The sequence below is a fragment of the Pipistrellus kuhlii genome, unplaced genomic scaffold (assembly GCF_014108245.1).
Source record: "Pipistrellus kuhlii isolate mPipKuh1 unplaced genomic scaffold, mPipKuh1.p scaffold_m20_p_13, whole genome shotgun sequence".
Lineage (NCBI taxonomy): Eukaryota > Metazoa > Chordata > Mammalia > Chiroptera > Vespertilionidae > Pipistrellus > Pipistrellus kuhlii.
In genome coordinates, this window is record NW_023425438.1 from 31,788,907 (window position 1) to 31,814,724 (window position 25,818).

General features: G+C 49.0%; 1 protein-coding gene across 5 annotated transcripts; it reads right to left on the reverse strand.

The window, feature by feature from the left end:
• Window positions 1–638: 638 nt before the first annotated feature.
• SERTAD2 (SERTA domain containing 2) lies at window positions 639–23,748 on the reverse strand. 5 transcript variants are annotated; one of them, XM_045580820.1, is made up of 5 exons: window positions 23,508–23,748; window positions 22,916–22,996; window positions 4,916–5,484; window positions 4,518–4,882; window positions 639–2,230 (listed from the first exon to the last, which is right to left on the reverse strand). In XM_045580820.1, exons 1-5 carry the CDS (start codon window positions 23,510–23,512, stop codon window positions 2,141–2,143), a joined length of 1,110 nt encoding a protein of 369 aa, XP_045436776.1. In that variant the 5' UTR covers window positions 23,513–23,748; the 3' UTR covers window positions 639–2,140. The 5 variants fall into 5 exon arrangements, with proteins under 5 accessions (XP_045436776.1, XP_045436774.1, XP_045436778.1 ...); XM_045580818.1 differs by having other exon boundaries at window positions 4,518–5,484; XM_045580822.1 differs by lacking the exon at window positions 22,916–22,996 and having other exon boundaries at window positions 4,518–5,484.
• Between the last annotated feature and the right edge of the window lie 2,070 nt (window positions 23,749–25,818).

Consider the following 25,818-nt stretch of genomic DNA (forward strand, 5'->3'; position numbering starts at 1 on the left):
CACCTCTGTCCTCTTTTAACTGTTTATTGTATAATATAAAACTACAAAAGTAAGACTGCTCATTTCCATGTACATTTCATCCGTCCAATTGTTTCGATTACAGCCCAAACCTACACATGAATACAGCCATCTGGGTTCCAATGTAACGTCTGTAATATTGCATAGAAAAGGCACAGCTCTCAGGTCTGTAGGGGGGAAAGGTTACACTTCCTTGTTAGACAGAAACCCTCCTCAAAAACCACGCACCAAATTCACTCGGTACATCTTTTCCAAAATCTCGGTTGTTTGCTTGTATGGACTGCACTTCTCTTCCAAACTTATTATCTCCAAAAGATGTCCAAACATCTTTAATGGCTTTGTCTGCAATAGCATTTGATCCTGGCTAAATTTCCAAGAAACATTTAAGACTCATTCTTAGAAGCACTTGAAAACAATGGTACACAAGCAGCAACATACACCTCGCTGTTATGTCGCCAATTACAGGAAGTTAACCAGAATAGGTCAGATATGTTCTTTTGGATATCTTCATTAAAGATAGAAAGGCCCAATTTGTAACAGCAAGGTTTTTAAATTAAGACAATTCATGTAAAATTACCCATCGCTACTCAAGGTAGAATCTCCTTTTCTTTTTTTAAAACACATTTGTCATTTAAGAAGACTGCCTAGGGGTATTCATAATTCATTGTTTGCCACAAAAGTGGTTAATAAATTTAAGCTTTTAAAAACGATCTGTAAGTTGATCCTTTGGCTCTTTGGAGCTTATTTAGGTAAGAAATTTTCCTTGATTGACCTCAGGGCCGTTGGGGGAACGCCAAGGGGCGATGGCAATAAGAAGTTCAATTGATAAAGACACTCGAGGTGTAGGAGGTGCGGTAACGGAGGCTCTGGCTGGTTCTCACCTTATGGGTGAGCAAGGGTGTCGTGGCGTTGCCCCTTTTGTCCCAGAGAGAAAGTGCTACTAAAAAAAAAACAAAACATTTAAAAATATCAATCCTTTGATGCTTGATTTTCTTTAAAAATTTGGAGGTATTGAAACTTCCCTCACCCATACCTTTTTGCATATTTCAAATAGACCCAACATTGGAGAAGAGAGTACACATGAATGTAGACTGGGCGTATGATGAGACAACCCGGGGGGCCTGGCTAGGACCCCCCTTTTTTTTAATACAGATTTGACATTCCTACAAGAGAATACATTCCTACCATACATTCTGCACATGTTACGATCCAGATGTTGTTAGAGCTCCACAGTAAAATAAATATATTTACACAGAAAAAAAAGGAAAAAAAAAGGAATAAATAACTTATGGGAAAAAAAATCACTTCAAATTCAAAGCTCTTAATATTCTGCTCTCATCTTGTCACTTCATTGCACATCACTGTCAATGGGTGTCCGCGAGCAGCCCCACCCGGCGTGTCTTCCTCGTGTGGGCACCTCGAACTGCCTGCCCGACTCCGAATGCCTCGCGATGCCCACTGCACGGGGGGAAGGCTCGTCCCGCACGCACACGGGGGCGTGCGGAGCGCACACGGGCTCACACGCTGCCCCGTTTCAGACATCGCTTTGGAAAAATAAGACGGAGAGGTAACGAACACTGGATGGTTTTGTTCTTTTTAAACCGCGCTGCCGATGGCCCAGGTCTTCCTCAGAAGACCATGAGTATCGAGCCTTTCTGGCAAGGGTGTCCAGAGCTGACAAGCATTTGCCTGATGTTAGGGGTGTGTTTTGTTTTGATTTTTCAAGACCCAGACTTACAAACATTATAAAGTCCGAGAAATCACGTTTGGGCAACACTTCGCTGTGCTTATTTGAACTGTTGCCCAACATATGGGATTTGTTTAAGCACACCATTTGCTAATCCAACCAAAGTACAGTTGTTCTAAGTTACTGTAAATCAGCTCTTAACAATGGCAAATCAACCGCCCTTACCCCGTTATTGTTCGGAATAATCAACACTACGGTGTATGTATACCTGTGTGCAGTGTGGGGAGTTCGCCGGGTCCTCCAGTTATCAAAGGCGTGGCCTCTGGGCTGGCTTGTTCTCCACAGAAAAAGGAAGCTCTTGAGACGGGCAGGCCCAGCGACACTGGAAGCATTTGCAGCAACCCTCCCCTCACCTATACATGGTCCCTGGTCCTATCACAGGAGGTGACACGTGTGGAGGCTGCTGGTAGGAGAACAAGAGCAATTGGATCTGTTTCTCACTGCTCTACTGAGCTGATAATTAGCCTTTAAAGACACATTCACGTGGGAGGGGGGAGGGGCGGGGAAATAAATTAGAATGTAGATGGAATCACACCATACACGATGAATCTTTTGATTTAGATGAGCAGTTCCTTCATCACAAATGGATTTGTTCTGCCATGTGCATTATAAAAATAAAACTATCTATGGCTTGTTTAAAGTGCCATTTTATAAAGCTGTCTTTTTTTTTTTTTTTTTTTTTTTTTTTTTTTTTAATTGGCCAGAAAGACTCAATTTGATCCATGGCAAGAAGTGAGCAGAATTGGGTGACTGAATATGGACAAATGACTAACAACAAAGATAACAACAACAACACAAATCCCATAATTTAAAAATTCTTAAATAAATATAAAAGTTATTCCTAAAGAAGCCATCTGCATTTCAAAAATATAGGATGTAACCAGCGAAAGTACCATTGGAAGAAAGAAAACAACTGAAAGGGGAAAAAAGGCCATCAACAATGTCGGCAACAAGCATGATACATTGCAAACATTTTAAAATTAAATGTACACCGTCAGGAATAAAAGGCTACTTCTCAAGTGTCCTGGTTCGGGGTGACGGGGGTGACGAGGGGAGGAGGAGGTGGAGGAACATGCATAGAAAGTCCTGTGTAATTGGGGTACAACAGCCTTGTAAAATGTGGTTATAGCAGCTGATTATAGAAAGCAACCAGACTGGAAGCTGTGACATAATGGGACCAACTCCTGGTTCCAGGGCCAGGGTTGCTTCAGGAGTGCATCCCGGGCTGGGCCGAGGGGAGCAGAGCTGGCTCACCTTGGCGATAGATCCTGAAGATGCCATTTTCAGCACTTAGCAACCGGTGGAGAAGCAAAGCTCTGGGGAAGGGAAGCTGGAAAAGACAATCGGGCAGCATGATGGATGCCTTCTGGGGGAGATTTTTTTTTTTTTTTTTCCTTCTAGGAGCCCTAAGCATTGCAAAAGGGTTTAGATCCAAGAAGAGGTGGGTTGCTTTTCATAAAATTTTGTTCACGTGTAAAATTTCAGGTCATCGTAAAAATTACGCCAAAAAAGTAAAGACTTGGGTTTTGTTGTTCTTTTAAAAAAATGAAAATAAAAACAATTAAACGCGCAAACTTGGCATAAATACAGTGAAGATTCGGTAGTCTTCCCCTCAAGAGAGGGAGTGAAAGAGAACCATCACTTAAGCCCCCCGAGCTCCACGGCCACCTCCCGCCAACTGCTTAATGCAAGTTTGATGAGCAGATGTGGCTCTGGCTTTGGAAGTCACAGTGCTGGCGGGCGTTCATGCCAGGAGGCCGGTGCTTGTGAAATTTGGGTGTGATAGTGCCTGGCCCTTTGTTAAAGCGCTGTGTGTGTGTGTGTGTGTGTGTGTGTGTGTCTGCATTTGGGGGACGTTAACTGCAGATTGATTTGATCCAATTTCCTCTTTGCACCAGACACATATAAAACATTACAATGCTATAAAAGTACAAGTGCAACTTGTACATCTGAAGTTTTGCAGGAACTATGTGAGCAAATCCTATCAAAATAGCTATCTCATATGTATAAACAGCATTTGTTTTTTTAGAAAAACAATATCATAAACTGCAGAATTTGTACAAAAATATAAAATAAATTTGGGCAGCAGTTTTCTAAACAGCCATGTAAATGCAACACTTACGAGGAGTTAATGCCTCTAAAAAGGCTGAATTGCCAAGTCAACCTATACAGGGCAGAAAATGCCAGAAAAGGTACTGAGATTATCTAAATAATAATAATAATATATATATTTATATATATATATATAACTTTTTTCTTTGTTTTACCTCTTGCAATAAAACTTATAGAAAAAATAGACAAATATGCACATGCAATTTACAGCTTTCCCATCTTATTCCTTTGTGCTTCGCTTTGAACTGTTTTATGTTTGCCATTCCGTTATAGCGACATTGTCTTCAAACGTATTCTCTCCTATTCCCGGGGAAGGAGGTCTCTGAGGAACCACTTGAACAAAACAAAAAAAAGTGTATTAAAAGTGGTCATACTTGGATGAAGGCACTCCAACGCTGCTCAAAGCAAAAAAAACAAAACAAAAACAAAAAACCAAAAACTAGTGTGATCCTTTTGTAAAACGTTCTTCTCCTCTGAAAAAAGGCAAGCAAGGCTGCATGCACAGTGCGGAGAGCTGTGGGGCGCCGGGACACTAGCAGGGTCTGGGCGGGAGGGGGCTGGGGCTCGGCCGGTCTCCGGGATGGGGGTGGGGGGGCGGGCGCACCCCCCCCTCCCCCGGGTATTAGGACCCCACAAGCACCTCCATGATGTGGTCCAGCTCCGTGAGGTCCATTTTGAAAGGCTGGCTCGGGGCGACGGGCTGGCTGCTGTAGGGGGCCAGGGTCTTGAGGAGGTCGTCGGCGGACACGGGGGCCACCTTGGAGGCGGCGCCCGCGGCCGAGGTGCAGGGGTCGAAGTCGTACATGGACGTGTCGATGTCGGCGAACAGGATGTCGTCCAGGGTCAGGTCCGTGAGGAAGCCCGTGGACGTGGTGACCTCGAAGTTCCCGGGCAGGGAGTCCATCAGCTTGGGGTCGTCGGGGCGGGCCTCGGGGAGCAGCAGCCCGTCGGGTTTCGGGGGGGCGGCGCCCCCTTTGGAGCCGTCGGTGGCGGCGGCGGCGGCGGCGGCCAGGGTGGCGCTGGCGGCGGCCTGGGCGGAGGTAGGTGTGGGGCAGAGCTCCTCGATCTCGTCCAGGGCGGAGGAGAAGCTGTCCTTCTCCGGCGGGAGCGCCGGGGACGGGAGCCTGGCGGGGGCCGCGGGCTGCACCGCCGCCGCCGCCGCCGCCGCCGGGGAAGTGCAAAACGTGTCCTGGTCGCCGTCGTCCTCCAGCAGCGAGGCCGGGGTGAGGCAGGCCTCCAGCGGGGCCGGGTCCCCGGGCGGCGCCGCGGGGCCGGGGGCGGGCGGGGGCGCCTCCCGGCAGCCGCCCAGGCCGCCCGGCGGGGCGGGGGCCGCGGCGGGCGCGGGGCCCGCGGGCCGCAGGCTGCCCTCCCGCCGCAGCTCCTCCTGGATGCGCCGCAGCATGTTGTTGATGAGCACCGTCCGCTGCAGGCTGGGCTCGCTGAGCGGCCGCTGCTGGTAGAGCTTCATGAGGGAAATGTTGAAGATGGTCTGGCGCTGTAAGGTGTACGACACCTTGGACGGACCGTCGGAGGGAGACAGGATTTTGCCTTCCAGCCCATCTTCATGCTCATCAAACTTCCGCTTTCCTCCTTTGCCCAACATAAATCTGGCGGAGGAGAGAGGAGGGAAATGGGAGTCAGTCACGGGGAAACTTACTGCTGCCATAAAATAAAATGAAAAAAAAGACGCCGGTTCGGAGGTCAGGACGTGAATAAATTATATGTATATATATATATATATATATATATATATATATATATATATATATATATATATATATATATATGTGTGTGTGTGTGTGTGTGTGTGTGTGTGTATATATATATATATATATATATTTTTTTTTTTTTTTTTTTTCTCATAGAGAAGGGAGAGGGATAGAGTTAGAAACACCGATGAGAGAGAAACATCGATCAGCTGCCTCCTGCACACCTCCCACTGGGGATGTGCCCGCAACCAATGTATGTGCCCTTGACCAGAATCGAACCTGGGACCCTTCGGTCCGCAGGCCGACGCTCCATCCACTGAGCCAAACCGGCTTGGGCCAGGATGTGGACTTCTGCTAGCCCCTCGCCCGGGCTTTGCTGGAACAAATGGGTTAATTGGGGGAAGACTGGAGCGAGGTCCAGAGAACTGCAAAGTCCGCTTTTGCATGCCCGCAGAGCAATATTAGTCACCACGCGGTCCGGGTAAATGTACTTCCTGGGAAACGTGTAGGACCCGGACAAGTTAGTTACCATGGAAACCGTGATTTTTACTTTCTCAGCTCCTGCTCTTGCCTGGCGTTATACCATGCAGGTTCACTCTCCCTCCCCCCGGAACAGATTTATTTTTAAAGCCCACGAAAACACAATGCCATGACCCAGAGACAGATCAAGGTGTCGCAGGTCGCGGCGTGAACACGTCTCGGGCGACGAGAAGAGCCCGCGTGGAGGAACACGCACTGTGCCGGTGGGACTGCTTGTGCTTCCCGAACGCCCTTTCCTCCCTCATCGTGCACAGAGGCCTTCTGTCTGTCTGTCTGTCTGGCGACACGTGGGGAAGCACTTGGCCTGAGCTAAATGACCACAGGGATTAGGCTGCCAGTCCAGAATCCAGTGGAAGAATGTGGGTTTCCCTGCCCGAGCGTTTCCGTGGCTCAGTGTCGCTGCAAACAGTTAGGTCTGAATGCAGGCGGACTGACTGGGAAGTAATGTGCTCTGATGACAAAGCATTGCTCTTTGGATACTCGAGGCATTTCATGACAAAACACTTACTGTGAGTCCAGATACACACACACACACAGGTATTTCAAAGCATCGGCACTCTTATCATAGCTCAGACCTTGAGCATTTGGGAGTGGGTGGGGCTTTAGCTCCTGCCCGCCTTGGGGGGCGCTCACAGCCGAGGCTGAGGGGCCTCCTGCCTGCCCTGGCCCCAGTCAGCACCCCTTCAGCTGGCTGCCCCTTCCTCTCAGAGCCTCTCCCATCTCAGCAGGACAAGCGCGAGGCCCCTGGCCTTTGCCTCAGAGACCTTCACTTCCGACTGTTTAGCCGGGGATGCTGTCCCCCTGCCGCCCAGCCCGGGAGGCGGGCTCTGGGCCACGCCGTGCTTGCTCTCTCCCTCCTGCAGCCGTCACCGCGGACACGTGGGAACGCTCTCCTCAGCGCCACACGCTCGCTCAGATGTCTTCATGGACGAGCACGTGCTCTGCAGTTATCCAGTCTCTCTTCTCACGGCGACTGGCCTTTTACTGCATCGTTCCGGCCGATTCTGACGGTACCTTATTCAATCCCTTCATTAACTCATTCCGCATCTCTGCTGCCTTGGGCTCTCTGCCAGGCAGCCGGTCCCTCGGGAAGAAAGCCTGGTCCTCCAGGGGCTGAATAATTTCTCCTACGCCTCGTTATCATTTTGAATTATGAGCCGCATCCTAAAGGAATAAAGCACGCCACAGTGAAACTCCAGAAACTCCTCCCAACGCTTTGTGAGAGAAGGCCACGCCGTCCCCGGAGGCGGGCAGACGTGCAGGTGGGCACAGAGCCTGGCACACAGGTCCCACCGGAGGTGGCTACCTCCCCGGGCCCCAGCCTCGAGGAGAGAAAGACGAAGACAGCTGCAACACATCAATGTCGGAATCGGCTCGAGAATCTGTTAGTGCTCATGAAAATGCGGAGTCCCTTGTGTGAAACACTTGTCAGCATTTCATAAACATTAAGAGAATGTCTGTCCATCACTAGAACCAAAGACCAGTCTCATAATGAATTGCTCCCTAAGGCAAGGGAGGTAAGATAGTGACAGCTTGCTTACCTAACGCCTCACACGACAAACATTTCCTGCTCTGCGGTGCTAAAAGTCTCATTTGTATATGTACTTTGCATAGAACATTTCCTATCTGAAGTGTCTGTGCCCGTTTAAACGTCAGCATGAATCCGAGAGGAAGTGATTTCGTTTCACATTACGAAACACTTTCTACTTTATGCTTTTAGAAGTGCTACTGGACCGCTGTGTTTTGAAACAGGTAACTGTGTTCACGATGACACTGAGTGGCCAGATTATTATATTAGAGGCCTGTGGGGGGCTGTTCCTCTGTTTTCCTCGACCCGCATGGAAAACGACAGGTTCCTGAGTGGAGGAGCTGGGGATTAAGAAATTAAAGGAAAAAAGGGACCAAGACACAGAAATAGATTCAAGCTGGGACCCAGGCGGGGGTATGCCACTCTGATGGAGAGACAGTCAACCACCCACCACAGACAACACTGTGCATTTATTTATTTCCAAAAGAATAAAGGGAGGTTTCCCTGAAAAGCTTAGAATCAAAGGAGTTTTGGGTGTGCCCAGGTCCTATTCATTCCCTCATTCCAGGCACGTGGATAAAGATAGGAAATGGGTACTGATAACCGGCTCCCACATTTTGGGGAAACGTTCCCAGGGCGTGGCTCTGCCTATGCCTTGAGTTCAGCTGATGATAATTAAAGGTCATCCATGTGCATTCCCAAGGGGGGCGCTCTACAGAGGCCCAGTGCATGAATCCATGCATGGGTGGGGTCTGGCCAGCCTGGCCAGGAGAGGACAGAGGACACGGGTGCTTGGCCAGCCTGCCTGCTGGTCGAACTCCTGGTCCAGGGGACAATTTGCATATTAGCCTTTTATACACTGAGTGGCCAAATTATTATGTGTTCAGAGATCATAATAATCTGGCCACTCAGTGTATACTGTTTGAATTTGCTTACAATTTAAGCATCTAAATACTTTCAGAGAAATTCCGCTTTTGCCAAAGAGCTCCAAGTGCACTTAGTTCTCATATAAAGCTGTTAGAGATCTATTTTATATATCATAATGTGAATAGACCCAAGACATTTAAACATGTGTGACAGAGTAGACAAGTGCATACATGCAACAGCAAAAGGATCAGCCTCTCTGACTCCATCTTGGTCAAGCCTGCTTTGTTCCACGGCCTTCAGGCCTATGGCATCGGTTTAGTTTAGCATATTGAAATGCTAATCATTAGAGGAATCCTTGAGTTTTTTTAAAAAAACACCCCCTTACCAGAAGGTGCCTCTCCCAAGGAGATAAGGGAGGTAAAAATGGTTTATCAAAGATTTGCAGGAACCTCTTGGCTGGACTCACAGCAACTAGGATCAACAGAGTCAACAATCTTCCTCAGACCCTTGCTGGCACTTGTCTTTGGTAATCACTTCTCGCCGCTCCCCTTGCCCCTTCCCTTGATATAAAAGAAGCCTGAACTCTATACCTTCTTAAGATGGATTTGAGACACCAAAACATCTCCCATTTTTCTTGGTTGCTACCTTCTCAATTAATACCCCCTTTTTTTTTTACTCCAAACTGATGTTTTGAGTTTGGGCCTTTTGAAGCACTAGGCACACATAATTTAGACCGGTAGCATAAACAAATACTCTAAAATGGTGCTTCTCAGAGTGTGGTCCACTGATGGTCTGTGAACTGTTACTGGTCCATGATGAGGTAAGTAGAAATTGTATATTATTGAGAAACTTTTATAGTAAATGTAAGAGTAACTGTATGATGATTCTATTTTTACATCTTTGTACTTTTCATTTCTCTAGCCATCATTTTTCTTGTATTTTACTAAAGTATGAGTCTATGAAGGAGGAAGGAATCCAACAACATGTTTCTTTAGGAACACTGTCCTAACATGTAAACCAAATGCACAACTGAAACAAATAGTAAGCTCGTCGCCACTTCGAATCTTACTGGCTTTCCTGAGGAAAGGTAGCTAAGGCAGTACAGACGACGTGTCCTTCTCTTTTAGTCACTGATATAGAACTGTCTTCTAAAGATTTGTTTCTGAAACAAATAACAGGACTTTTTTTTTTCAATCACTCACATTTCTCTAGAAATAATCACTGAATCCTGGAACTCAAATACTGACAGAGCGTTCAGTACTGTAGGCATCTAGCAGAATTCCCGGAGCTGAAGAGTACTTTCAGAGAGATTCCCACGTGAGAAGCACCTCATTTCCAATGAGAACGATTCGGCGGGTCATAGCTGTGTGATGACCAATGCTTTCGGAAAAGCTCATCAGAAATATATAAGCTGTTTGGATGGGGAAGGAGGAGGGCCCGTGTAAGCAAAATCTGTGAGCAGGAATAGACAGAAAAAAAGAAAAGAAAGAATCCTGGATGCTTTTCAAATGAGTCAATAAGGATCCATGACAGAGTATGTCTCAAAGCAGGTCTGCCTTCATTTGTCCGTTTCTCTTTATGAGGCAGAACTGGCCCCACACACCCAGTACGATTGTGAAATGCACCCAATCAGGATGTGCAATCCCACGTCTGCCTACATCTTTACAGGCAGGAATAAAAGGCAACGTCACGAAACCTAGTCCACGTTTTTTTTTTATTTAAAAATCGATTTTAAAGTAAAAAGCTTATCCAAAGTTTGCTTCATCCTGTCTGGGATCAGGTCTTCCCACGCACTGTTTGCGGAAGAGGCCTCCGACTCCCAGAAGTGGGAGGACGTGGGGAGAACTCACTCTCACGGCGCATTACCCTCCTCCTCCTCCTCCTCCTCCTCCTCCTCCTCCTCGGAGCGGGGCACCCTTCAAACAAGAAAAGACAAGCCTCTCCAGAAGCCGAGGGCGAAAAGCCAGCAATCGGGCATCTCGGGGCCTGAGCCCAGGTGGGCCCCAGCCGGGAGAGGCAGCTCCTCTCAGACTCTCGCCTGAGGCCCCGCACGCACGGAGTAACAGCAGCTCAGGGAGCAGCTGCCGAGAGGCTCGTGACCTTGGGAAGGGCCTGGCCGGGCTGCGGCCAGAAGACAAGCAGCAGCTGGAGCTCACTGAGGGCTTCCAAGGGGGGTTCCTGTCTCAAAGGCCCAGAGGAGGGGCTGTGACCAGCCGGGTTTCTAGCCACCCTGAGGTGGGACATCCCCACTCCGTCTCTCCCCCCCCCCCCCCAGCTTCAAAGACCCAAAAGGGAATCTGGGCTTCAGGGCTTGTTAGAGACCCCCGAGAGGAGGATGGGGGTGGGGGCTGCCTCCTTTTTTTTTTTTTGCCCATGTGAACCACAGGCACTCTTCCTTAGAATAGTTTGCAAATAAGACGCCTTCCCTTCTCCTGGCTAATGTTCTTTTTCTTTTTAAAAAAAATATATTTAATTGATGTTTTACAGAGAGGAAGGGAGAGGATCGAGTGAGAGAAATATCGATGAGGGAGAAACATGGGTTAGCTGCCTCCTGCACACCCCCTACTGGGGATGTGTCCACAGCCAACGTAGATGCCCCTGTCCGGAATCGAACCTGGGACCTTTCAGTCCGCAGGCCGACGCTGTAGCCACTGAGCCAAAAAGGTTAGGGCTAATTTTCTTAACATGATTGTTAGCAGCTATTAACGACAGCAAAGTTTTGAAAATACAGAACAAAACTCACAGGAAGCAATATAAATGAAAACTGCTCTCTCAAGAGTTTTCCATGAAGTTTAATTCTGAATAAAACTCAATACACTGAGTCTGGCTCCCCGTTGTGCAGCTTTCATTCAGAAGGACCAGGCTGCCCTCAAAAGGGAGGGAGGGAGTGAGGAGGAGAGGTGCGCCCGGCTGAGGGAATTCCCGGGACCCAACACAGAGGGAGGCAGGCAGCTCTCTCAGCACGCTCTCTCTCCCCTCGCTCTCTCCTGTGACAGCCTCTTTGAGTTCTGGAATTTGAGTGAGCATCAGACTCACCTGGGGGCATGTTAACACAGAAGGTAACCCCAAGATTCTCATCAGCAGGTCTGGTGTGGGGCCCAAGAAATCTCACCTCAAGAACCATGACACCCCCTTCCCCCCACAACTGGCCATTTCACGTTTAAGCCTGAGAATATCTCTACTCAATTAAACCAGAGTCCGAAGGTCTTCCCCATTCCTGCCTAAGCAAGGAAGGAATGAAAGAACAAACAGCGTTTTTGTGATGGCAACCGCCAGCTGGCATTGAAAAGAAGGCTATGCAGAGTTAAGATGTCTTCAGCTCAATGTTATCGATAAAGTGCAGCTTCTCCGACTGACACATCCGATTCCCCTGGCTCATGGGCCCAGATTCTTCTGAGATCTCAGAGTGAATGAACGGCAGCGAGTAAGGCCTGTGCCCAAGGTCCAAAAAGGAACGGAAACATTCAAGTTAAATGTTTAAATTAAACATTAAACAATTAAAAGGGTAACTTTTTTTTTTTTTTTGCATTTTAAGGCATTAAGTATTATTAAATGTATTTAAAAAACCCACGTGATCAAAAAAAGTTCTCTAATTCCATGTTTTAAAACTACATATTCAAGCTATGATTTAAAAAAAAAATTTTAAACCCCTCTGTCCTTTAATGTTATTTGGACTGTAAAAATAAATGTCATGATTTTTTTTTTAAATATATTTTACTGATTTTTGTACAGAGAGGAAGGGAAGGGAGAGAGATAGTTAGAAACATCAATGAGAGAGAATCATCGATCAGCTGCCTCTTGCACACCCCCTACTGGGGATGTGCCCGCAACCAAGGTACATGCCCTTGCCTGGAATCGAACCCGGGGCCCTTCAGTCCCCAAGCCGACGCTCTATCCATTGAGCCAAACCGGTCCCCGCAAATGTCATGATTTTTAAATTAAAAATATTAAATCAGGCCTGGCTGGTATGGTTCAGTGGTTGAGCATTGACCTATGAACCAGGAGGTCATGGTTTAATTCCGGGTCCGGGCACATGCCTGGGTCACAGACTCAGTCCCCAGTAAGGCAGCTGATCAATGATTCTCTCATTCTCTCTCTCCCACTCCCTTCCTCTCTGAAATTAAAAAAAAAAAAGTAAAATAAAGGATATTATGTTTACTTCTGTCAGCCCCACTAACAACAAAACCCATTGCTCTAAACTGCAGGCTCACCACAGCCCTCATTGGCCACAAGTGCCCCCTAGAGGCCCAGAGCCTGGTAGCCACTGAGTGACAGGCCCCTAAAGACTGAGGGCAGCATTCCTGCTGGGCTCCTGAGAGACCTGAATGGGGAGCTCTCCTCAGCCCATAACCAGGCTGCCTTCCTGACTCTGTGCTGGTCCCAAAAGATGGGAATATTGCATGTGCTTCCACCTAACTCACCCCAGGCAGAAGGAAAGCCATCCATCTCATCCTACGCCATACCCAGGTCTTTAGAGGGGGTCAAGGCGGACAGCTTGGTCCCGGTTTCTGAAGGGAGCAAATGACTGGGACAGGTGGGACCGATCACATGGTCAAAAGGCAGCCGAGAGGTGAGTGAGGTGCTTGGCCCTGTGCCCGTGGAGGGTGTGACAACGGCTCTCAGCTCCCCACCGCCCAGAAGCGAGGATGGGTGACGGGGGAAACCCGGAAGTCATTGCTTTTAAACAACTCACAGCTCCACTGGCTCCTACCTTGTGCACATTTTCAAGAGCTTATTCCAACTTCCTTTTGGACTAATAAACAACAACTAGAATCTAGTGGTTTCCCTTCTCGGAAGTGGAGCAGGCTTCGCGATGAAGCGACATGTCCTTTCAGAAGCCGGCTGACCAGGCAGCACTAAGCCGAGGGAGGGTCTGCCGCCGGGGAAGGGTGGCCTCGCAGGGCAGCGGCGTCTGTGGAGCTGGCCACACTCGGCCTCCTCGCCTGGGCGGCCAAGACACTCGTGTTTGCTTGGGTGTAAGTCACTGGCCTATGTACTTAGGATCTGTACGCTATACTTAAAAATACAACACAAAACAGCCGAAACCAGTTTGGCTCAGGGGTAGAGCGTCGTCGGTCTGCAGACTGAAAGGTCCCAGGTTCGATTCCGGTCAGGGGCATGTACGTTGGTTGCGGGCACATCCCCAGTAGGGGGTGTGCAAGAGGCAGCTGGTCCATGTTTCTCTCTCATCGACGTTTCTAGCTCTCTATCCCTCTCTCCTCCTCTCTGTAAAAAAATCAATAAAATATATTTTAAAACAAAACACAACCTTTTTAACCCTAGTTAATAGCTCTCAAAAAAAAAGGCGCCTAATTCAAAAGGGAGCTGTAAGAAGCCACATCCCCAATCTCTTCAGCCCCACTGCCCAGGGCGACGAGTGTGGCCGGAGCAGCGTCCAGAAGTGCAGCGCTGACACGGCCCAGCTCAGGGAGGAGGCGGCGATGCCCTCAGCTCGGAACAAGGGCCTGTCCCCCCGGACCCGCCTCGTCGGGAGAGAGACGCTCAGCAGCGGTGACGGGTCTCCAAAGAGGCCAGCGGAGGCCATGTCCTCACGCTGACATCCTGTGTCACCAGAACCCCAAGTCCTTCACGTGGACACTCATTCTTCCCGCTTCTCCCAGGGGCAGAGGCAGAGGCAGAGGCGGAAGGAAGGGGCGCCCTGGCAGCATTGTTTTGCACGAGACAGACTTCCAAGACCCGGAGAGAGAGGGAGGAGGCCGGCCAGAAATGGCTTTGAGACAGACGGCCTCTGAAACGGAATGCTCCCGTTTCTGCTCTCTCACCCCGCAGGCAGGCGCTGTAGGGTGTGTTCTGCACCCTGCTTCAGAGGTGTGGTCCCCACACCCAGCCTCTGCTCCCCGCAAGGACACCTCCCCAGCAGCCAGGGCCTGAGCCTCGGTGCTGCCCGCGGCCTGCCACGCTCGGGCCGGGAGGAAAAGCTGCTCCTGCTTCCGTGGGGAAGACACGTTTGCTCGGACAGCTTTCTCCGCGGTCAAAATAGGACGCCTTCAAAAACACACGGCACTCGGCACCCTCCCTCCCCCGAGGTGCCACAGAACACGCCAGGAGAACGCGAAGGCCGCCCCGGAGGACACGGCGGGGGTGGTGCCGGCAGGAGGGGCGAGGAAGCTCAGAGAAGGACCCACGGGTGTGTGACGCTGTGCGTGGCAAGCGCAGGAGTGAGAGTGTGCCCTCCGCCCGCCCCGCCCCCCGCATCTGGGTGGCAATTTGGTGAGCTTCCAGAAAAAAAGGGGGACCAGCACCCCCAAAGGCTGCCTTCAGACTCTAAAGTGGCTGCCTCTGGCCTAGAGGAATGGCAGATAACAGGAGCAACATTTCACTGGGAGTGGGGGGGGGGGGGGAGCCTCTCATTTACAGACAAGAGTAGGGGCTCCCAGAAGACGAGGGATGTCAGGGACAGAACCCCTCACGCTGCCCCGCATGGGCTTTGTTCCTTCCACACCGAAGCTCATCCAGGCGAGGTCCCTGCAGTCACAGCCACGCTAATTGGTGAGGAAGACAAAGCCTCCCCTAACAAATCAGCCATGTCATTAGGAAGCCAGGCCCCAGACGCAGCCAGTGGGGCGGCGAGGGTGCGAGGCTGCGGCTGTAACCCGACACCCGTGTGCGGCCCGCCTGCCCGCCCCCCCCCCCTGCGCGGGGGCTCCAGCTGCGGGCACCGCACCGGCTGCTGCCCGGCAGTCAGCAGACAATAACTCTGGGAGGAGACCAAGGGAGGCCGGTTCTGGACTTCAGGGGGAACAACCCGCTTGGCCTTCTTGGCAGCATCTCCAACCCTGGGGCTCAAGCACCATTTAGCCAGGAAGTCAGCCTCTAAGTGAACTTAGAAACACAACAACAACAATAACAACAACAACAAAGTTGTATCATTGGGGGACGTCTTCGCAAGGCCCCGTTTTAAGACACTCCGGCTTTCCCCGCTGAGGATTTTTACGCACCTGTGTTAAGTTGAAGACAGTTCTGACACTATTGGTTTGTTAAATATAATCTGTTCTCTTGAAAAGGGGGGGGGGGGCGGGGGGAAATAACCACTTAAAGCTTGACAACTAACTGCACTGAGTAGGCAAACTAAGTCCAATCCTGGGAGATAATGTTGGAAGTTAAGTATTTCTTTGGAGTAAACGATGGCCTGGTTCATCAACACCTGGAAAGAAAAATGGGCTTCTTCATAGTGCAAACTGCAAAGTAGCACACAGTGTTTCTACCGTGTTTCCCCGAAAATAAGACCTAACGCATGGAAAAATAAGACATCCCCTGAAAATAAGATCTAGCAGCATCTTTGGGAGCAAAAATTAATATAAGACACTGCCTTATTTTCGGGGAAACAGGGTAATACCCTGTCTCACTGGTTCTCCCCAACAGCTGGGAATTCTGGGTTTTAAACTTAACGCATGAAGCAAGGGACACCAGCCCCTTCTTTCAGAGACAGTGAAAATAGTAGTAATTCTTTTATTTTACCTAAGGATTCTGACGTAAAGCACTGCACACTTTAGTAAAGTAACAGACTGGGCAGTATACAGAATTTAAGGTTAACAAAAAACATACCCAATATGATATGATGCTTGGAATCTGCTTTTAAATACTCTAGGAGAAAAACACCCGGTTGTGTAGATGATACGAGACTGACAAAATGTTGCTAACTGTGGACGCTGGGTGCCGAGCACAAGGGGATGCATTGTCCTCTTCCCTTTACTTCTGAGTATGTTTGCAATTTTCCATAATAAAAAGTAAAAAAAAAAAAAAAAAATACAACACACCTATACATTCTATAAATTTAAAAAATCAGGTAAGCACAATAAATTATTTACACTCTCACCGAGAACTGTCTTAGTAACTTGATAGAGTATTTTACACAGAAGAAAACTATCAATGCTGTGTAGTAAACAAGCATGCCCAGTAGGAGTCGGAACTCCTTCAACCTCTGAAAGACAGGATACCACATCCAGCCACGAGGGGGCGTAGCAGAGCAACAAGGCACTCCTGAAGTCTGATTACTCACAGCAATTTCTACCTACAGAACTCCTAGAGTACACGCATTTCCAAGATTGTTCCAAAATTCCGGTCTCTGCAGGGCACTTCTAAGCAAGCCAAGAGGTAGGACTCAAATTCTGGAAAGACTGTATGTAGAAAAGGTTGTTGCCTGTATATAAGAAACACTTGGTGTTTCAAAGACCATGGTTAAAACTCTGGAAGGATTTCTCAAGTGAGCACACACACACACACACACACAATAGCAAACACACAAACCCATGTGATAAAATGTGGATTCAGAGAAGCCAACAGTTCAGAATTTCCACTGGGGGTACTAAAGTAGAGTCCCAGCCACACAAAGAGTTTCACGGTAAGCACTAAGAATTTTACTAGTACAGAAAAGCCTTCAGTGATCCTACTGCTTCCTCATATCAGGGAAGTACTCACACGCACTCACATGCTGAACAGACACAGTAGTTATTTGGGAAAGCTTCATAAAGGGTATTGGAGAGAAGTCATTTAATTATAAAATGCAACACAGAGAGATAATGGAGCAAGTTATATAACTGCTTGCTGGAATTCTTTCTATTCAAATACAAACTTAGGTTCTGTGAGTAGGTTTAGTAATAATGTCCATAAAGTATTGAGCTATTACCTCCAATACTTCCATAGGAAACTTGGTAAATGTTATTACAATTTTTTATAAATAACATATTGTAAGCATTTAAATGATGATGCTACTTCATAATAACTTGGTGTCAGAAACACATCTTTAGCTGAACCTAAAGCCTCATTAACACGAGAACTCTTATTAGATTTGAATTTCTTTCCCTTAAGATTACTGCCTGTAAAGATTACCAAACCTCACCCCACCCCCATTCCTATGCATAATGAAAGTATTTTTTTTCCTCCTGTATTTATAATTGCTTGGATGGGATTCTGGTTTCAGCCCTCCTGTAGCATCTTTTCCCCGAAGACACCTTGTTTTTCCCCTCACACGAGACCTTTAATAAACAATGTCCAGGGGGGGAAAGGGGAAAGTTTAAGGTAGAAACCAAATGCTTTGCCAAAAGTCTGTGATGGCTGTTGTTTTTTTAAAGAGGGATCTCTGATATATAAAAAAGACATACTAAAGCATAAATGTAATTTGTTAGAACAAATGGGAGAAGAGTACAATTGCGTATGAATTTAAACAAAAGACTTCCTTTTAGGTTTTGTTAAACGACTGGCCTTGAATAAAACAAATGAAAACTAAGTATGCTACATCAGGAAGTGTTTCTAAACGGTTATGATTACTTTTTAATTTTCTTTGCTTTCAATGTTGGAACGCTTTACTACTGTGGGGGAAAAAATGCTTAAAAGAAGACAGGCTATAAAATATTCCTCACAAACACAAAACATATTTCATCTTTTAATTTCCACATGCCCAGTTTAAAGAAGAAAAGCAGAGAAATGTTATTTATTTACTTACTGAGTAAATGTAAACATTGTATTACATGATCTAAACCTGAATTCCTTAAAACGATCAAATGATATATGAGTGTATAAAGACAGGCATGTAAAAGGAAGGAAATAACTACTCTATTATGTAAATATCTGTCCCATGTAAGCAACATGCATATTCTGAATGTTTAGTTATTTCTATGAACTAGGCAGGCTAGGTATAAGGTCTTACAAAACAACTTAAACTTGATATCATATATTTAAATAATTCACAAGGTAGAAAAAAGGAAATGAGATACAAACCAAACCTGGGGCAGTGAGTGATAATTTGTAAATGTGGTGGCCATTCAGTTTTATTTACTGTGGGGGCTATTCTGAGATCAAATGTATTTCTTCTGTATTGCCAATTAATGACCCATAGAACTTCACACAGAGTCACTTAGTCAGATACAATAAAAACAATCAGAGTACTACGCTGGATGTAATAAATATTTACTTTCTTAGGAAGCTACCTCTTAATACTTCAAGGATCTTCAATGACCTTTAGAGAGAGATTGCCTCCAACCTCCCCTGCTAGCCCGGAACATTCCGATTCACCCCGCCTGCCTATCTCACTCAGGGACCTGCATTCTGAGTGTGCAAGCCAATTACTGAGCAAACAATCATCAGGTGGTGAAAATACTTTACAAAAACTAATCTGTTTTTAAAAACTGGCAAGCAGAGAGGCAGTGCAAACCCTTCTTCAGCCGCAGACCACACGGCCAGCTCGGGCTCTGGGACAGCAGGGAAGACACAGAAGCACACGCATACATGGAGGCTGCCTCCTAAAAGAAGGAAAGAAATCTGAACAGCAAATCTGTATCAAGTATTATTATAAAATGGGATAACCACTCCGGGAGGACAGATAAGTCTAAAACAGATGCCGCCTCGTTATCTCCTTAGTGTGGCTAGAATTTTTATGCAAACCTGTTCTGGAGGAGAGGTGATGACTTTCAGATTCCCCGAGTTTTAACTCGGGCAACCCTTCTCAGCACCAGGGTGGGGTCCTCCAGCAGGCCTGCTGAGGCCGGGAGCGTGGTGTGTGATGATAAGCAGCCAGCCAGGGAGAGGAGAGCAAGGGGGGCTGAAAGCTGATCTTCAGAGTGGTGTTTCAGTGTTTAATTTTTTGACCATGGCATATTCAAGTAGAACTTTTTACTTCTGTCCAACAGATCCATACAGCCCACTATAATGTGTTTGTGTGTGTGTGTAAAATGATCTTAAGAGCCAGAATCCATTCTCCTATGTGAAACTCCTGAAACACACACACACACACACACACACACACACCCTAAGAAAGTTTTTAAAGAAAAAAAAAATCTTAGAATGAAACAGTAACTCTGTAAAGCTACAGGTTTTTTTGCAGAAGCGGAAAAAAAAAAGACAGTAACACAGACATAAAGTCATGTTAAGAATTTAGGTTTTGCTGCTACCCGAAGTTACTAGAGGAACAAAGCTGCCTTTGGGCACCTAAAACTAGTCAGACCTGCTGTAGCAGTTGCACAGTCGGCTCCAGAGCTGTCCTCTGCTCTCCTCCCCCCGGCCCCCACCCCACGCATCCGCATAGCTCACTCCACTCCGGGCGGCGCCGGCCGGGCACACTCACCCTGCTCCCCTGCTCAGAGGCAGGGCCGCCCCGACACACACGGTGTGCAGGCCCGAGAGGGGGCCGGACCGGAGAGCCGCAGATACCAACTCCACTCGGAACGGAAAGCCGCAGTGGGTGCAGAATACAGCTCTGGGCTCCCTGACTTTTTTATTTTTTTTTTTTTTTTAAGAAATCGATCAAGTTGTGGGTGCTGGCTTCAGGGACACCTGGCAGGTGCTTCCCATTCCGTCCGGTGGAGGAACAGATCTCCAGAGCAGACGAACCAGCCTTCCCAGACCACACCGAGGGCAGAGCTTCCGAAAGGGAGTTTGTGCCGCACAGAAGATACGCGTCTCTTTTGTCCTGTTAGAAATCATGCATTTTCAGAGATAGTGTGTTTTTGTTTTTTTCGATTTTTTATTTGTGTTTCAAAGAAAAACTTTTTAAGACAGCCAAGCATATCTCATGATCTTCCAGGGGGGTGGGGGGGAAACACCAAACAAACAAACAAACACACAAAAACATACAAGGCCTCTATTTATTACAGAACAGAAATGTTGTCTTATTGGCCTGACATATGCCATTCACAGACTCGCACAAAGCATGGACTGCCACTCAGCTCGTGGAGAGAGTCCCGCTCTGCACAATGAGGGCTGGGCGCTCCGGGGACAGCCCTGCTCACAGGGTGTCCCGGCATCTGTGCAGAGGGCCGGGGAGTGTGCCTTCAATGGCCAACGGCCCTGGCCACTGGAGACACTTTCTCTTAAAAAGACATGCCAACTTTGGTTAGTGGCCGGCTCCTTCGAGAATATTAAAACTAAACTGCACATCCACACACGTGCTGGAATCCCAGCTTTCAGGTTTCTGCCAACTGTTTAAGGAGTGTTGACGGTGGGTAGAAAATACATGGTTTGTGCAGACACAGTGGCGGCTGCACTGTTACAATGTCATACTCTGCTGGTCCAGATCAATTCATGGAAAGACCTAGGACGGTGACTGTTCCCCTTATCATAAGGCCAGTTTTCCATAAAACCAGGGCTTGCCCTAGGATGCCTTTACTATGTGTGTGATCTTTGAGCTCAGTAATCAGAAAGTGCCTCTCTCTCTCTCTCTTTTGCCAAGAAAGGAATTCCACTATAGTTACTTCCTATAGGATATGCCATAACACTAAGTATACAATTTCTGTAGCAGCAAAGTTTTAAAAAAAAAAATTCTACAAGTGAATTAAAATTCACACTCTGAAATACCATATTTACCTATACATATTTTTAATCTATATGTAATACTGACAAAATCATCTTGATTTTTCTGATATAAATGAGATATAAGATATAGCTTTTACCAGTGTTCCTCAACTAGAAACTACAGCAAAAATAAACAAATAAATAAAGAACCAAACAAAAGCCTTTAACAGTTCCTACTGTAGCTTTTACCCATCTTAGCTATTACGAAATGTTTTGGCTGAGAGTAAATGTATAGTATAATTTGATACTGGTAGTTTGTTATCTGCTCCTTTATTTATCCACAGACAAAAATCTCGAAGTATCTGGATGTATACCTCCAACCCCCCCTTCTATCTTCTGATCTGTTTTGTGTGTGTGTGTGTGTATACGTGTTTCTAAAGCAGTGTTGTAACTTACTCTGCACTGGGTCACTATTTAAAACAGCGGATGCCAAAAGCTATCAGCTGCTACACAAATCTGAGTGAGTTTTAAAATATATAAAACTTTACTACGCTCATTATTAATAATCAGTGCACAGTAACTGATAGTAACTTTTAGCTTCTGAGTTAAATTAAAATGCTTTCAAGAGGGGCAAGTCAGCAAATAAGGAGCCCAGAGATTTTTCTAAATGTGAGTCAATATCCTTCTCTTGGTCCTTAAAGGGAAAGAAGCTTGAGCAGCTGTTACCTAAGAAGCAGCGGTGGCACTGGCCCGACAATAAAACTGTTCCCTAGCACACCTCTTGTCCGCACTTGGTTGGCATTATAAGATGTGGGTCCTCTCTCCTACCTGTTGTAATACAGCAAGGAACAGAGCTGAGTGTTTAAAACAAACAAACAAACATATCCATTTCATAAGATTTCTCATCTGAGAGCAACATGGTTACAAATTGTAATTAGGGAGGGGGGGTAAAATTATTTTAAAGGGTGCCAAGCTTGACGAACAGCATAAACATCTTTACACTAACATACAATACCTCTGAGTACATCAATGAAGTGAAAGGAAAACTTGCTAACATGTCTCACTTTTTTTTTTTTTTTTTTAATTTAGCGAAGACGTTGATAAAATGAACAGGGAAGCAGAGACTCTTGCTCCCGCCCCGAAGCTGGGATCTTGGGACGGGTATTTTCATCCTCCCAGCACACCCTGGCACACTCACATCAGAATAGACTGCTATAAAAAGGGGGAGGAATGGGGATGGGAGGAGCTCCTGGGCTGAGACGTGCCTCCTGGTTAGCTGAGCAACTCACCACCCCCCCCCACACACACACACCCACGGGCAAAACAACCCGCAGGCCCTCACTCAGGTGGACTGTCCTCCAGGGGCTGAGTGGAGCCAAGAGCCCACTTCACTCCTGTCAGAGACCAGTCCCTCCTGACAAAAGGCTCCTCGGAACACTTGAGGCCTCCGGGATCCCACTGGCTACTGCCACTTCTAGGTTCTTTACGCACGTTACAGACATTTCTCAGCACACACTGGGAAGTCAAAAACCGTATTTCATGAACAAAGCTGGAAAACGTTCACGTACACTATCTTCCCTAAGGCCAACGGGGGCTGCTCAGCTCAAATAAAAACTGCTCTGGTCCCAGTCTGACGGCTCACCCTGCCCTTCCCCATTCAGCGCCTGTAAAAGCTGACTTTCCACCTCCCGACTCATCCGGAAACTACCCAGTGTTAGAGCAGAAAGTTACTCTGAGACAAAGCAGCTATCTCATCTTTTTCGTGAAACGAGAGGGAGTAAACCCAGAGACTCGACTCCCATCTCCATTCTACGACTAGGAATCCTGCTGAAGGCGAGGTAACCGATGACCAAGAGAAAAACAGGACAACTCACTTCATGGTTCTCTCCCCGGCAGCGTCCCTCCGTCTGGATGGTACAAAGTCCGGGGCCGGGACAGCTGGGCTCCCCGCACCCCCTCCCTCTCAGTCCCCACCGAGATGACTGGTAGGTTTCTAACTTTAAAGCTGACTAGGCATGTGCATTCAAAATCAATTCCCTTGCACACGGGCGAGAAGAAAAGCCTAAGGAGGGATTTTTTTTTAAGCTAACACACACACACACACACACACACACACACACACACACACGCACGCACAGGGAAACTCACAGACACACGCCATAGCAAGTTGAATGCAAACCCGGGCACGGAACTCTAAAGTGAGGCAGCCCTCGCGGCAGCAATCGGAGCCTTCGGGGGGGGGGGGGGGGGAGGAAAGTCTCGCACGTTCACAACAACACAACCGCCACCGACACGCGCGCGCGCACACACACACACACACACACACACACACACATCCCGGCAGCGAGCGCCGCGGCTCCGGCTCCCCCGGCCTCGGCGCGGGGCTCCAGGAGCTCCGGGCACAGCACCCCCCTGACCCCGGCCCGCGCCTCCGCGCCCGGCCCTCCCCCCGCGGCTCCGCTCCCGGCGGCCGGGGGTCCCCAGCCCGAACCCCGGGCGTCCGAGGGCGCCGGGCCGGGAGGGGAGGGGGCTCCCCTCCGCGGACCTGCTCCTCCGATCCGGGGGTCCCAGTCGCCGAGGAGGAGGCTTCCGCGACCCTCGCTGCCGGCCGGCCGCCCGGGGCCCTCCTCCGCCCTCCGCCCTCCGCCGGGTCCCCAGCGCCGCCCCCACCCACCCGCGGGGAGCCCGGCGCAGCGGAGGACCCCCTCCAGCCCCCCAGCCCGGCGCCGGGAGAACTTACCACATGCAGCTCCCCCGGGGAACGAGCGCCTCGGGAGGGGGTCGGCCCGCTCCTCAAAGCTGGTCCCGCTCCATGCGGGGTGCCCGGCTCCGGGGGCCGAGGGTGGCGCCGGGGAGCGGGCGGGCGGCAGGCGAGAGCGAAGCTAAGCCTCCGCCGTCCTCTGCCTGCGCGCTCGGAACATTATACAATGGTGGAGGAGGAGGAGGAGGAGGAGGAGGAGGAGGTGGAGGAGGTGGAGGAGGAGGCGGCGACGGCAGGCAAGCAGCGGAGGAGGAAGCGGGAGGCGGGCGGAGGGGGCGCCCTGGCCGAGCGAGCGACAGCCTGGGCTCCAGCGCTCGCCGTGCAGGAGTGACGTGCGGCCAGCGAGCCTCCCGCGAGCTCCCGGCCCGGGCGCCGCAGGCCCCGCCCCCTCTCAGCAGGCCACGCCCTCCCCATCCCTCCGGCCCCGCCCACCCCGCCCCTCCGGCCCGCCCCCTCCCCCGGCGGTCCCGGGAGGCGCGAGTACCGCCGAGCGGGGCCCGGCCGCCGGAGGAGCTGGAAGCGGGCGACGCCGGGTGGCAGCACTGCCCACGGCTCCCTCTCCGGCCGGCGCGCCCTTCCTTTTCTCTTAAGGCTTAAGGAGAAGGAGAGCAGGAAAGAGGCACCCCGGCCGGGGGACCCCAGCTCCCCGCCAACGGCACCCCACTCCCGCCCCCCACACTCTCTAGAAAACACTCATTTAAAGGACGGGGCGGCTGGTGACAAAGGCGGCGGCGAGCGCGGCGCGCGCACAGCCCGCGAAGTGGTGCGACCGCAAATATGACAAGCATCCGAGCTATTCGGCAACTCGGGGCCTGTCCGCGGGGCGGGCAGGGTCCCGCGGGGTGGGGGCGGGGGCGGGGGCGGGGGGGTGCAAAGATCCGACCCCCGAAGCGCGGCGCCCACGCGGCCCAGGGGCTTTGGAGACGCGAGTCCCGGGAGGGCGCGAGCGGCCGCGGTCGCGGCCGCCGCCGGGGCACTCACTCCCCGACGACCCCGCGGGAGAAACTCTCAGAGACATCCCACTGGCAGGATGGGGGCTCCCTCTTGAAAATGCCCCTTGTGCGTGGGTGGCCTCCCTCGGCCGAGCTTTCGAAGTGGGTCACCAAGTCAACAGTACTTTTCGAGCCGGACGGAAGGACCGAGTTGCATCCTCCGTGCCAGGCGGCGCCGCGGTGGTGCAGACCGGGCGGCCAGCCGGCCACGGGCTCTGAAAGAGCCCACAAAGGTAGGGAAGCCAGGCTTGAAGACACAGGGGGGCCGGAGACTCCAGCCCTCTGGCCAGAAGTTTCAAGTTCTTAGCCTTTTCCTCGCCTTAGGAAAGCTGCTGCTAGGAACTACTTCTATTTAGCAGGGACATTTATTATACTAGTTGAAAGAGGTTGTGTGTATATAATATGCCTACATGGTGCGAATTTAAAATCACCGGAAAAGAAGAGAGACAACTACCCTGGAAAGTAAAAATGATTTTATTTTTAAAAATCACACGAGCGTTCAGTGTAACAATATTACAAAAAGTAACTCAGGCGCCTTAACATTGTGGCGTAAAAATATTACAAAAAGTAACTCAGGCAGGCACCTTAACATTTTGGCCGCTACCCCAATCAGTATCTCAGGTCTCTTCCGTGTTTAATGGTCCACTATGTCAGCTATGTTTAAGGATAATAAAGCTTTAAGGCCTAACATAAAGGGGATTGTAAGTCGTTAACATCAACCCAAGTGCAGGGCCTATTCCAACTGCTCTGCAATGATTGTTATCAATCAAATTGATGCTCGCATTGAAATTAAACCTGGGCTAAAATGTTTGGTAGAGGGGACAATGTTTCTTGTTCTATCTTTAAAGGGAATGGTTTTTACCGGACCCTCAACATAATTAAAACCTTACACAGGTTTTTCTTTAAAGTCTAACCAATGCCGAAAGCTGATTATTCGTGGATATCTTTGGAAAGACCTAGGAAGGAGTGCTCGGCCCCTCTGCAGTTCCAGCTCAGTGGTGCCTGGGTGGCAGAGCATTCAAACAATTTGCTGGGAAGCCACGATATTTTTCATTTCCAGAGTTCGGCCTTTAGAGAGGACACTAACTCCTAACAGTTTCCTAACCACTCACACACTTCCACTGGTCACTTTAAGGAAAAGCCATTGAAATAGAAGCTTTAATGATCTCTTCCTGCGATATGTCTTTGTAGGGGAGGCCACAGGGTTCTGTTGAATTTAACGTGAATTTAAACTGTTACTCATGAATCGAAGTTAGCAGCAAGTCAGAGCTGCAGGATTTGTGGGGCACGGATATTTT